Source organism: Polypterus senegalus, chromosome 1 (assembly GCF_016835505.1).
Source record: "Polypterus senegalus isolate Bchr_013 chromosome 1, ASM1683550v1, whole genome shotgun sequence".
Lineage (NCBI taxonomy): Eukaryota > Metazoa > Chordata > Cladistia > Polypteriformes > Polypteridae > Polypterus > Polypterus senegalus.
In genome coordinates, this window is record NC_053154.1 from 40,311,040 (window position 1) to 40,323,078 (window position 12,039).

The following is a 12,039-nucleotide window of genomic DNA, read 5'->3' on the forward strand; positions in this document are numbered from 1 at the left end:
CATGAAAAATATTACTAAGTAGTGGGGCAGATAGTGTAGGACTTTGGGGACGTGCAAAAAATATGATGATACTTTGGAGAAATGAAATTAACAGAATTGGTGTGCTTCTTGGCAACCTTGAATGTTCCAATATCCTAAAATCCATCTTGCTAATGCTACAACCCTGGACAACTAAACATCTTTTCCCTAAACTTTAATTAGAAATCATTTTATTGTTTGTAAAATCTTTGCAATGACTCAGTAAAAGTAATTGATTTTTACATGTGTTAAAAGTGCTGCAGATGCCCTGATGTAAAAGAAAAAACAACATTAAACTGATATCTTCAAGCAGATTATATAGTTGAATTATTGTAAAATATTATTTCTAGTAACACTTAGAATTAATTCAATGCAAGATAACGCTTTACAGATTCAGATTTGATATGCTGGTTTGTCATTTTTTTTTTATTAACTTTATTTCTTTAAACACCTGCTATGTAACATGGCATAAAGCAAAGGTTAAACTAGGAATCAGAAAAGACATCAGACCTTAGGGATCCTATACCATTGAAATGGTGTTTGTTTTCAAATAAAATAGTTAATTAATTTAAAATGTGCACTGTATATAATATCATCAGCTTTCTTAGTTATAATCTGAGGCCATACCTGGAAGATGTTCTGTCTCTTGCAGCGCTGACATTTTTACCTATGAGAGTGAATATGCTTTAAAAAATATAGTAGTTAATCCCTAAGGTTTTGGCTGAAAGAATCTGTGTGATGTAGGGCCTACTTGCAATAACTGAACATTTCTCGACTTTTCCATTTTATACTATTTAGGGGTCATATACTCATTATTCAATGACAGCCTTATATCCTTTGCAGCCAATCAGAATAAGTTACTTTAACTTATTATGCAAATTCACAAGCAATGATTGGACACACATTAAACAGGAAATCCCACCCTTTTACAGAGTTTTATTAACCCTTTGACTACAAGACTATCTTAAGTGTTTTTTTTTTACACATTTGCATGAATACATTCATTTGAAAATTGCTCATTTCTGTCAAAGTGAATTCACTTGTGTTTCAAGGTTATCCACGCATAAAAATTAAAAGGAACATAGCCGAAAGAGAAAAAACAGTAGTCAGTGTGGTCCTCTAGGACCAGGAATAAGAAGGTACATAGTAACTGAATAACTAATTCTACATTTTACATGTGATACCCTTTATAATCATCAGAAATAGCATTATGCCTTTTAAAGTAAATAATACAGCATTAGTTAATATTTTATACCTTTTATTCTATAAAAAGCTGGTAGGTATGCTGAAGTACAAATTTTACCCTATTATTGTAGCCTTCAACCATGATTCTAAAGGAACTTTGTTGGTCACGGTGTTAACAATGTCTTGGTACAGGGAGACTTTTATATAATACATTACAATTGCAACTAAGCTGCTCTCTGGGAGCCTCTGACTGAAAATCTAAAAAATCATAAAAAAATCTTCAGTAGAATTGTGATGGCGTTTCTTTATTTTTTTTTTCTGTTAATCAAATGAAGTGTAACTTGCTGAATAAAATGGTTCAGTCTGTATAATTAGAAACATAACATACAAACCTCACAAACTTCAGCTAGATATGTTCTCTGCCACAATCAAGCTCAGGTTTTTATTTTTTTAAATGTATTTAAATATTGTTTAACAGAGCCGATGTGCACAATAACATAACGGAAAAAGACAAAGTTGCTTTATTGGTTGTTGTCATTACTGTTTGCAATAATGTCAGCCTCTTGTGGTCATTCTCTTAATAATAAAACAATTCTTAAAATGGTGAGAAAATGAATAAGAAAAGGAGTCCAAATCTTTTATATGTGTTACAAAAACAATAAAATAAATTACCAATTTTTATACCTTCTTATCATTATACAAGATACCATGCAACAAAAATCACTCTACATATCTTACACAGATTAATAAATCATTGTTGATTGTTTCACATTGGTGGTGGGGAAGCAGAAATGCAGAAATCTCGTTAAATAAAGTTAAAGAGTATATTGGGGGTGGGGGGTTGACTTGTAAATTAGTAAATAATGTGCTGGAAAGTCAACACACAGTCGCTAAAATTGACAAGGTTATCGGTTTTTAGTTGCTAAAATTGACAATGTCCTGCGATGAGATCAGCAATAGCAGTTATTAAGTCTGACATACCCTACGCCTAGAAGTCACATACTGTGACACCAGCTTTACACATTATACAGAGTCAATATGTCATTTTAGTCTTTTTAAAATTTTAAGTACTTTTGTAAGGGGAATGGGTCAAAGGCATTAAAGGTTTCCCTCTTTTCAACTACAGATCAGCATAAAACTAAACGTGTATCTGCTCTTTTGACTGCAGAATTCTAACTTGACAATAATACAAATAATGCAAAAGTAACATGAACCACTTAAGTGAATGTTAAAAGTATATTGTATTTTTCAGGCTTTCTTTTCTTCATGCTCCTGTAACATATTTACATGACAATGGCGCAGTGGGATATGGAGCCAGCCCATAGAAGAAAATCTTCGGATAATGAACGGATAGAGCACGTTACTGCACCCACTACGTGACGAACCACCTCAGGATCCCCAAATTAGGACCCGAGCGCAGCCGTGTAACGGGTGACACCTCAACACCACACTAGTTCGAATGGAACGGAACATTGTGAGGGCGTTTTACAGTGGCTGGTGCGCCAATCCTGCCACAAACCCCCGAGTTATCAATGGCAACCTATAGATTTATTGAAAAACTAAGCATGAATAAGGACGTACGCATTGCAGCCTTTAATGGCTAAAGCCTGAACTCCTCACATTTAGAAATGCAGAGGCAAGTGTACTGTGGATATATGATCTGCAAATAAAATAACAATTGAAAAGTTAACTTCAGGGTGGCACGAAGGTGTATCGGTAAGCAATGCTGTCTCAAAAGTCCCAAAGTCTCGGATTCAAGTCGCAGGACCAACCGTTGTCCGGGTGAACTCTGCACGTTTTAATCCCAAACTTCCAAACACGTGAGTGGGAGACTAATCGGCAATTGTAAATTAGTCCTGTATAAATGTGCGTGATACAATTCTTGTTTTCTGAGACGCTCCTATCTACAGGCAGAATTCTAAAATATGCAAATTTGTAGCTGCACACAAATATTTACTCACTTTCCACGCGCCGTCATTTTGTGCAAGATGCATTATGGGACGCAGTTTCCATAGTAATCCCAATAAACAAATGAGCCGACTCCGCAAGCGAACGCACGTGATTCTGCCGAATATTAATGTTTCAATGGCGAGTCTTCACATATGCTTAATTTTCGCATCCATCAACTACCCACCACATGCTATTGGGATAAGAATCGGTCCCGTAAATTAGATTATGTTGTGTCACACTGGGGGCGATGCGGGAGAGGGAGGTCTGGGCTTCCCTGCTTAGGCTGCTGCCCCCGCGACCCGACCTCGGATAAGCGGTAGATAATGGATGGATGGATGCCTATTCCGTTGTTTCACGTCAAAGACCTGCAATCAGTAACCTTAATCATAACAAATTCAAATTGTCTCCTTCTTTAAATTCATTTAGATCGTCAAAAAATCCAAATAGATCAGTTTTCTTCCTCAACTGCCACAAAATTCAACAAAATGTAAAAATAGTTTCTAGTCCTTTTCAAAATACTCTATCTTTTCCAGCAATTGCATAAAATTTGAAACAATTTACAAAAAAAGAAATGTAAATGTTAGGTAATAGTTTAGATAGATAGAAAGGCTGCCACTGTAGGATATTAAAAAATGGACATAAAACAGGAAATTAACATTTTCAGGTAATTACGAAAAATCTAGAAAATAGTACGCCAATTCCATGAACACCGCCACATTGTCACACAATCCAGACAGAACCAATCAACCACAATCCATTCACAGCCGTGCGGTAAATGGGCAACGTGAATATTTTCCTTGCGCTTGGGCTCTCCCAGACGCGAGTAATAGAACTAGCATTGTCGTAGGTTCTTGCAGAAGCAGAACACTTTTGCAGATTGATTATTATAGTCTACTCGAGAAATTTCGCGCCGGTTTTTTTGAGGCATGGGTGATAGCAACACAAGCAGAGTTACTGTGCAACAACATACAGTATAGGGAAACGAACACTTTAAAGCTTTAAAGTAACAAATAGGTTACAGGCATTCGAGTATTTATAACAGCAATTTAGTAAAAATATCACACAATATATTTATTTCGGAAACTTCATAGGCTTCAGTGAATATTTAACACCGGTACTGCGCAGGAAGGTATTACAGGGCACAGGCCATTTTTAGTGCTGCTTTCGAGTGTCTTTTCTGCAATGGGAATCCACGGTTTGGCAAAGCTGATCGCTGATCAGGCTCCTGGAGCGATTAAGGAAAATGACATTAAGAGTTACTTTGGTAAGTATATATTTATAAAAAGAAAAAGTATGCCAAAATAATGATGACAAAGCTGCTGTAGTTTGTCATTTGAAAGTGTTGGTAATGTATTATAATAGCAGAAAGCCTGCAATTGGAGTGCCCGTTTTTTACGTGTTTTAAGCATGTTTACTATTACAGTAGAGCTGTGCAAGTGGACTTTTGCAGGAGGTTTCCGCAACAAATATGTATTAGGTCAATGTTAACCTTAATATCCACGACCCTGAATTCGATTAAGTAGGTTTGATATAGGACGGATGATAAAATAAATATATTCTGAAGAAGTGCTATTCTCCGAAGATGGTCTCGCAGACCTTACCAACATCAATTTATAAAAATACACAAAATCTTCAGTTTTTTGGCATAGCTGCGCATATACGTTTTGAGTATTGTAGTAACAATAATAATTCTTTGCATTTATATAGCGCTTTTCTCACTAATAATTGATATTATTTGCACAAAATGTTCGTAATGGAAAATTTAGGCAGCGTTCTTTCATTTTTTTTTTAACCACCGTATCCTGTCAACACTGGGCACAAAGCAAGAACAAACCTACACACTTGAGTACCCATCCGTGTGCCGGGCATTTTCACTTTAACCTGTCAGTCAGCCTGCCTTCACAATCTGCAATGAAAACTGAAAACCCTGAGGACAGGGAGAGAATGTAAAGTCTCCACACAGACGGTGGTCTGGCCCGGGATTTGAACCCAGAATCCTTAACCTGTTATACAGCACTAATACAGCGGCACTTGATTTAAGAGGTATCTTGAAATTAAATAAGATCGGATATCGAAAGGATTATAAACAATGCCGAAGGAAGTAAGTGATTATTAATCGGAGCACTTGCTTGCTTTTTCTTTTATCATATAATGCATTTCATGTTAACAAAATGGTATGCCTGTTGCATTGCAATAATACTTTCAACATATGTGTATCTATTTACAGGCTGTAATTAAAAAATAGTAAGTTATTGCCTTCTGAAAAACAGAAAACAACAAAATTTTAGTCACACTTTTTTTTTTCTAATGAGACTTAAGGTAAATACATTTTGTGTTTTATAAAAATATGTGCATGTGTAAAATATATGTAACAATACTTGTAAGAAGAAGTAATATTTCAAAAGAACAGATAAAATAATATGCCAGTTTCTAACACGTAACAAAATAACATGTTGACTTGCTAAGTCCTGTAAGGTGCTATGTTCAACCACACTCCTTGGTAGTTTTCTGTAGGAAAAGCCACTTTCTAACATTTCTGTCAAATTTGCCTTTTATCTGCCAATATGTGTGCCCTTGTGTTACTACCTTGCTTCGAAACTTCTGTCTTCCTTATCTGAACAATCTCAGAACAATGTGTTGCTACTTACATGTGGCATCAGATATTGGCACACTTATACAAAAATTATTTTTAATAAAGATTTTCAAGGTGCTTTTTCACAGATGTTTTTAGAAAGCAGGGAATACAATAATTGTAACAAATTACTCTTCTCTCTATTCTTCAGTTAAATGCTGGCATTGGACCATGTTATCTCATGGTTGAACTATCATGTCAAAGTTTTATAAAGTTTTATTTGACAACATAGAAAATCCATAATATCAAATATATGCTAAAGTAATCAAAGGACACATTTTGTTTGCCACACACATTAAAACATTAAGCCTGTGAAGCATACATCGATGTAAATTTATCCATTTTTTTTGGGCAGAAATGCCTGTGGCTATTCAAATAGTTGCATTTTTAGCTTTCATTTAATTTCAAAATGCTGCTGGCAAGAATCATTACTAGAAGTAGGGGGTCCGACCACAACTCCTGTTCTTAAGTCTTTACACTGGCTTCACATTAAGTTTAGGGCTGATTTCAAAATCCTTCTTTTTATATTGACAGCTTTAAATGGCCTGGGCTTGTCACAAATTAGTCAAAAGCCTCAATTCACTTGTAGTAAGAACCAGCTGGAGAGGTAAGCACAAGGAGGGAACACCGTATTAGAAAAAGCTGCTAACATAAGTTGTTTATTTCTAGTGGGACTGTTCTGTAATTTCTGAAAATATCCAAAAGAAAGGAAACAAAGGTCGCAAAAGTAAAGTCTCTTTTATTTTGGGCCAGCTATCAGAGAGTAACATCTTCATCAGTCTGGCTTTGTTTCCCTTTTTGGATAAGGAAATTCTTGATAAAAAGTAAGTTAATAAGTAGGAACTCTACATGTAAAAATAAAAATCATAATTCCCCAAAAACCATTCACCCCAAAAAGCCAGAATACTTTTATAGGCTGTGGTGGGCTGCCATGGCCATTTCTTGGCCGGGACACCTGCTGAATGGAAGGACCTGGGGAGAGAGCATCTACAAGACACTACCTACCCTGTGACTCTGGAGGGCACTATGGATTCCCACAGGGCATGTTGGGAGTTGGAGTGTGGCACAGCCCTGTTGGGTTCCTTGGGGGGCAGCACTGGGAGCTGCAAAACCCTAAATGAGGCTTTCGCCACACCTGGAAGTGATTCCAGGTCTAAGTAATGAGGCACCTGGAACATTCCCAGGGTCTCTTTAAAAGCGCCTCACTCCATTCGGGAAGCCAGAGTTGGGAGGAGCAGTGGCGGCAGAAGGACTGGCAAAAGCAAAGGAAGAAAAGGACTGTCTTAGTCTGTTTAGTGCTGTATTGTGTTGTGCTCTGAGGAGTGAGGAAAAGTGCTTCCCAGCTCAAAATAAAGTGTTGTTTGTTGCACCTGCATTTCTGGTTGTCTGTGTCGGGGTTTAGGTGGCTGTGTGCACCCCGTGTTTCCACAAGGCATATAGATGAGCAAAGCCAAAAATACATTGTTCCTCTTGGTTAACTATTCTCACTCTGACTGGTGCCCTGTCCAGGGTTTGTTCCATGCCTTGTAGTGTTATTCTAGCTGGGATAGGGTCCAGCAGACCCCCACGACCTTGTTCAGGACAAAGTGGGTTAGACAATGACTGGCAGCCTCTGGATAAGGAGAGAGAGGCTTTTATATATTCAAGTGGCCTCTACAGCATTGACATTTAAAAGACTAATCCCTGAGAGAGTAATTTCATAAAGGGTGAAAAATATTTAAAAACTGCCTGTATATTTAACAGACCTATTCTGAAAGTAATTTTTTTCTTTATATTGGCAATAATACTTTTAAATATATCATATATTTTACTATGAACATTCTTTAATACATGGTTAGGGGATTTATGTCATTTAAACAATGTTTTTAAAAAGCACTGTGGTCCTGGCTAATCAGGACGTACAATATCTAGGTTATGTTCTTGGAAGAGGGCTCCTTAAATGACAAATGAAAAGAATAGAGGTACATTTTTCTTTGATTTTCTCAAAGAAGGCTATATCGCTATATAAAGCCATATCTAATGATTTTAAATGGTGTTCCGAATGTAAAGAAAATAGAATAGGTGGTGCTAAGCCCTATTGGCTCTACTTACTTTATCTACGCTTATCAATGCATACATTACAACTTTGAGATGATTGTCTACAAAGTATTTGAAAGTTTAACCAAAGAGCTGTAGGGGAATCCATTTTGTTTTCCACTGGACATCAAAGCTGTGGGATGATCTTGAAGATTGCATAACAATTTGGCCTCCAGATTTAAATCCAGGCTGAAGACTCCCAACTTTAGTATAGCATACCCAGACTAGAACTGCTGATTAGCTGTGCAAATTGCACCTCTCGTTGTTTGTTAGTCCTTTGCAAAAAAAATATAAACATCAAAGTTATTATAAATTCTTACTGACCCCATATTCTGATTATAATTTAGTGTCTTGCTGTGGCACTAGGTGCCACTGTTGCAGTATATTTTGTCCAACCACTACTCTTGCCCATGAAAATGACCCAGATATTGGGAGCCTTGGAATCCAATGATATAAGGATTGTCTGGCCTGGTCACAGACGCGTAATCTTGTAGAATTCTGAGGACGGGCCGGGTGGTCACTAGAACCGTGATTTCATCTAAATTTAGTTGAACTTTATCTCTTATAAATGATAGTACTGTAGACTGAGATTTATTTTCTTTGGGAATGCTGTTACCTGGAGTTTTTGTTTTCTTTCCCTCCAGTGAAAAGTGGCTATATTAAAGAGTATTATTTTAATAATCTTATGTTGTCCTAATTATTGTTAATCAGACTGAAATTTGAGTTGTTCATCCACAGGTGTACCTTAATTTGTGTGTCGTGGTATCTAAATGTTGTCTCATTATAGCATAAAGTGTACCAAATAGCAAAAAAAAATTCTAGCTAGAGACTTGTGCAGGTGTTCAAAGACTGAACTTGATGAAGATTATATAAATAATCTTCCTGCCCTTCTGTGTGACCCTGAGTAAGTCATGCATCCTGCCTGTGTGCCTGTTCTAAGAATATATACAGTATATGTAAAGCATTGTTCAGCATATTTGTAATTGTAAAGTCCATTGGGAACGTGTTTACTATAAAAGTTTTATGTATGATCAATACTTTTTTTATAGGTTTAAAATCTTCCAGTATGACTCATGTTATCCTTAGTTAAACCAAGAAAATTCTGTTCTTTGAATCTTTCCTCATACCCTGCAATCCTGGAGCAAGTACTGATTGTAGACTAAAACTCCACACTTTACATGTGCATTATAAACATAACCGCGTCCAGCTGGTATCCCCAACAGGAAGCTTTACAGCCAGGTGTCCTATAGCATTTTTATAATTCTTTTTGTAGAATTTCTGTTTCTGAACTGTGTTGAGTACACTATTCAATATTTATTTTTTATTACTTACTGAAAACAAAGTAAACGTCTAGTCTAAGCACACAGAGATAATTAAATATTCTCCCATAATTATGTAATTCTTGGTGAAATTCCACCCCTATCTATACAGTCTTAAACATTTTTGATACATGTAGGGAATTCCTCATCATATTTAAAATTAAATTCATGTGTTGAATTGGAAGCCTTGCACTTTATAGTCCTATGCCGCGACCACTAGGCTACACTGTTTACCTAAGTCCTAACAGCTGTAAAAAATAATTCTATTATATATTTAAAATATCCAAACTTTAACAGTTCTTTTTTTTAACCTGTTTTATAATATTATCGCAGTATTTGTTATAATTAATTTAAATGCAAACATATGTAATCTGGAATAAAATATACTGAAATAATGAGTTTCTCAAAGTTGAACATTTTTCAGCAATCCAATACTACTATCGTGTGCTTTTGGAAAAACCTTCAACACTTTATTTTTATGGGTAACTGTTTGTTTTACAGGCATTTCATGGGCGTGCTTTATTGTCCAATCAAATAGTGAGAGTGCCAGTCTTGTGGTCAATTGGCTATTAGAAATGATCTGTACTACTCTTGATGTATTGTAAAGCACAGATTGAAGGCAGGTTTTGATTTTTTTGGAGTATAGAGTACATTAGTATGGTAAAGTAAAATAGTTGGGAGAGAGCATAAAATGAAAATGCTGTGCCCTTTTGCCAGTTAAAAGTTTAATCAAAACTGCATTTCTTTTGCTGCAAGGCATTTTGAAAATAAGAGGAAACTCTTCAGCCACTGTTCAGTTCACAATTTATGCTTCAGTTACTGATTAGGTTTAGAGTTCCTCTGGATCAGCTTTGTAAACAGTAATAGGAATCATTTAATCAAAGCAATTATCTTTAATTTTCAAGACTATGACATTATTGTCTTTCCAGTTAATTTCAAAAAGACCTGTGATCAACATTTTGTAGCTTGTATTTACCAATTTATGCTAAAAAGAAGCAGTTTTATATTCAAAAGTACAAATGTCAACTTTAAATATGTAATTTTGCTTTTCATATAATGTATTAGATATAAAGTAAGCTGATCATGTACTTTGGGGGGTGGGATATTAAAGAAATGAAAATGACAGGCTTGTAATTTAGTCTTAAGTAAAATTGTAGATTGGTAACATACACAAAGATGTCTCCTCTAGGCATTCCTAGGAGAAAAATGGTGGGGTTATATACATTGATGATGAAAAATATATAGAATAGAATAGAAATAGAAACCCACTCTCTTTCTGTATAGGTTCATGAACATATTTATCAGATACAGTTAACTAGCTGAAAGTTAAAATAAGATTAATAAGTCATGATATTAAAGTGAATCTTTGGTTTGGTACATTAATTACATCCACAACATGATAATTTATTGTAATTGTAACTTTTAAGCTAAAATGCTATTAGTATTTATGTAAATATATTGCTCATATGAAATTCTGGGGTTTTTTTTTATTAAATGAAGAAGGCTGAAAATGAAGCATCAGGCAGACTTGTATCCTCCTTTGTGTTATGTTATGAGCCAAAAATTACGTTTTTTTTCAACAAAAATGTTATGTGTAACACATGTAAATATATAAATACAGTTGAGAAGGTATGTCTAGTGTGTACTACTGTATGATGCAGATTTAGTACACATCCTTTGTGGAATATGTTTAGAAACAGTCACCAACACACAACCCAAAGCCACAATTGGGACTGTATATGTGTGTTTGTTTGTGTGCTTTTCTTATAAAGTTTTTGTTGCTTGCATATTAGAGGGTAGAATGTCAGTGCCTAAACTGCACGGCCGACCTGCCCCTTGTGTTATTGTAGGCCACCACAGTGCAAGGTTTAGTGTCTCACATTTCCCCTGAAGCAAATGTTGATGGTTGCTGCATTTTGAACAGTGCTTACGGGGCTAACATCTGTATTGGCCTTCTTCTTGATTGCAGTCATTTTCCCTTTTTTCCCCCATTAAGCTTCTTGCACCATGATTAGGCGTCACAGAGTCAAATTCACCATGCATATCACAGTGGTCCGGTTATCTGTATACATCAGTTTTGCTATCCATGTGAACGTCTGGTGACTAATTTGCATCGTTATCATTATTGTTTGATTCAACTAATGGCTCAGTTTCTTCTAAAATTGACTTTACACTTTCTCGTTTACACACCATTGTGTTTTGGTTGAAGGTTCCACCCCATTTATGAATATTGATGAGTTACCATAGAGTGGCAAAACACAAAAAAAATTAATGACTTTTTTTGCAGCATAATGTCATTTCACCCACTTGATGGCAGAAGAATACTATCCTAAGAGTTATTCAGACCTTACACTGTAAACCTAGTTTTGTTAAACTTGACTTGTTTGCATGGAATGTTATTTGATTTTAATAAAATTATTTAAAAAAAAAAAAAAAAAAGACTTTACACTGTAAAGCGGATCATTAAATGCCACCCTGGGTTGCAGTTAACTCGGGTTAACTGTATTAACATTGAATTCCAAGCCCAAGTCATGTTCAAGGTTAACTCCAAGGAGCTGAAGCCAATGACATATTGTAAAATTCCTAATTTTAAACTATTGGAAAAGGAAACTTGTAGCAACACCAAATATTTCATAGCTAAGAGTAGAACTGTATGTGATCCTTAAGATTTGAAGAAATAAATAACAAATCATAACAATTACTCCACCTAAATGCATATTTGATTTTCTGTCCTTTTCTTATATTTAGGTCGAAAAATTGCTATTGATGCTTCAATGAGCATTTATCAGTTTCTAATTGCTGTTAGGCAGGATGGTAATGTGCTGCAGAATGAAGACGGTGAAACAACCAGGTATGCTT

The 12,039-nt window shown here is 35.5% G+C and overlaps 2 protein-coding genes across 3 annotated transcripts in view; one reads left to right on the forward strand and one right to left on the reverse strand.

Annotated features, from left to right (window-relative positions):
• The window catches only part of LOC120525330 (trichohyalin-like), a 47,820-nt gene extending 47,094 nt beyond the window's left edge, over window positions 1–726 (reverse strand). For both annotated transcript variants that reach the window (XM_039747538.1, XM_039747531.1), the window contains exon 1: window positions 646–726. In XM_039747538.1, coding sequence (XP_039603472.1) covers window positions 646–679 — 34 coding nt within the window. In that variant the 5' untranslated portion in view covers window positions 680–726. The remainder of the gene's footprint in view (window positions 1–645) is intronic.
• Window positions 727–3,989: 3,263 nt separating this feature from the next.
• The window catches only part of fen1 (flap structure-specific endonuclease 1), a 44,056-nt gene continuing 36,006 nt past the window's right edge, over window positions 3,990–12,039 (forward strand). The window contains exons 1-2 of the mRNA XM_039747553.1: window positions 3,990–4,417; window positions 11,929–12,031. Of these exons, the coding sequence (XP_039603487.1) occupies window positions 4,336–4,417; window positions 11,929–12,031 (185 nt within the window). The 5' untranslated portion in view covers window positions 3,990–4,335. The remainder of the gene's footprint in view (window positions 4,418–11,928; window positions 12,032–12,039) is intronic.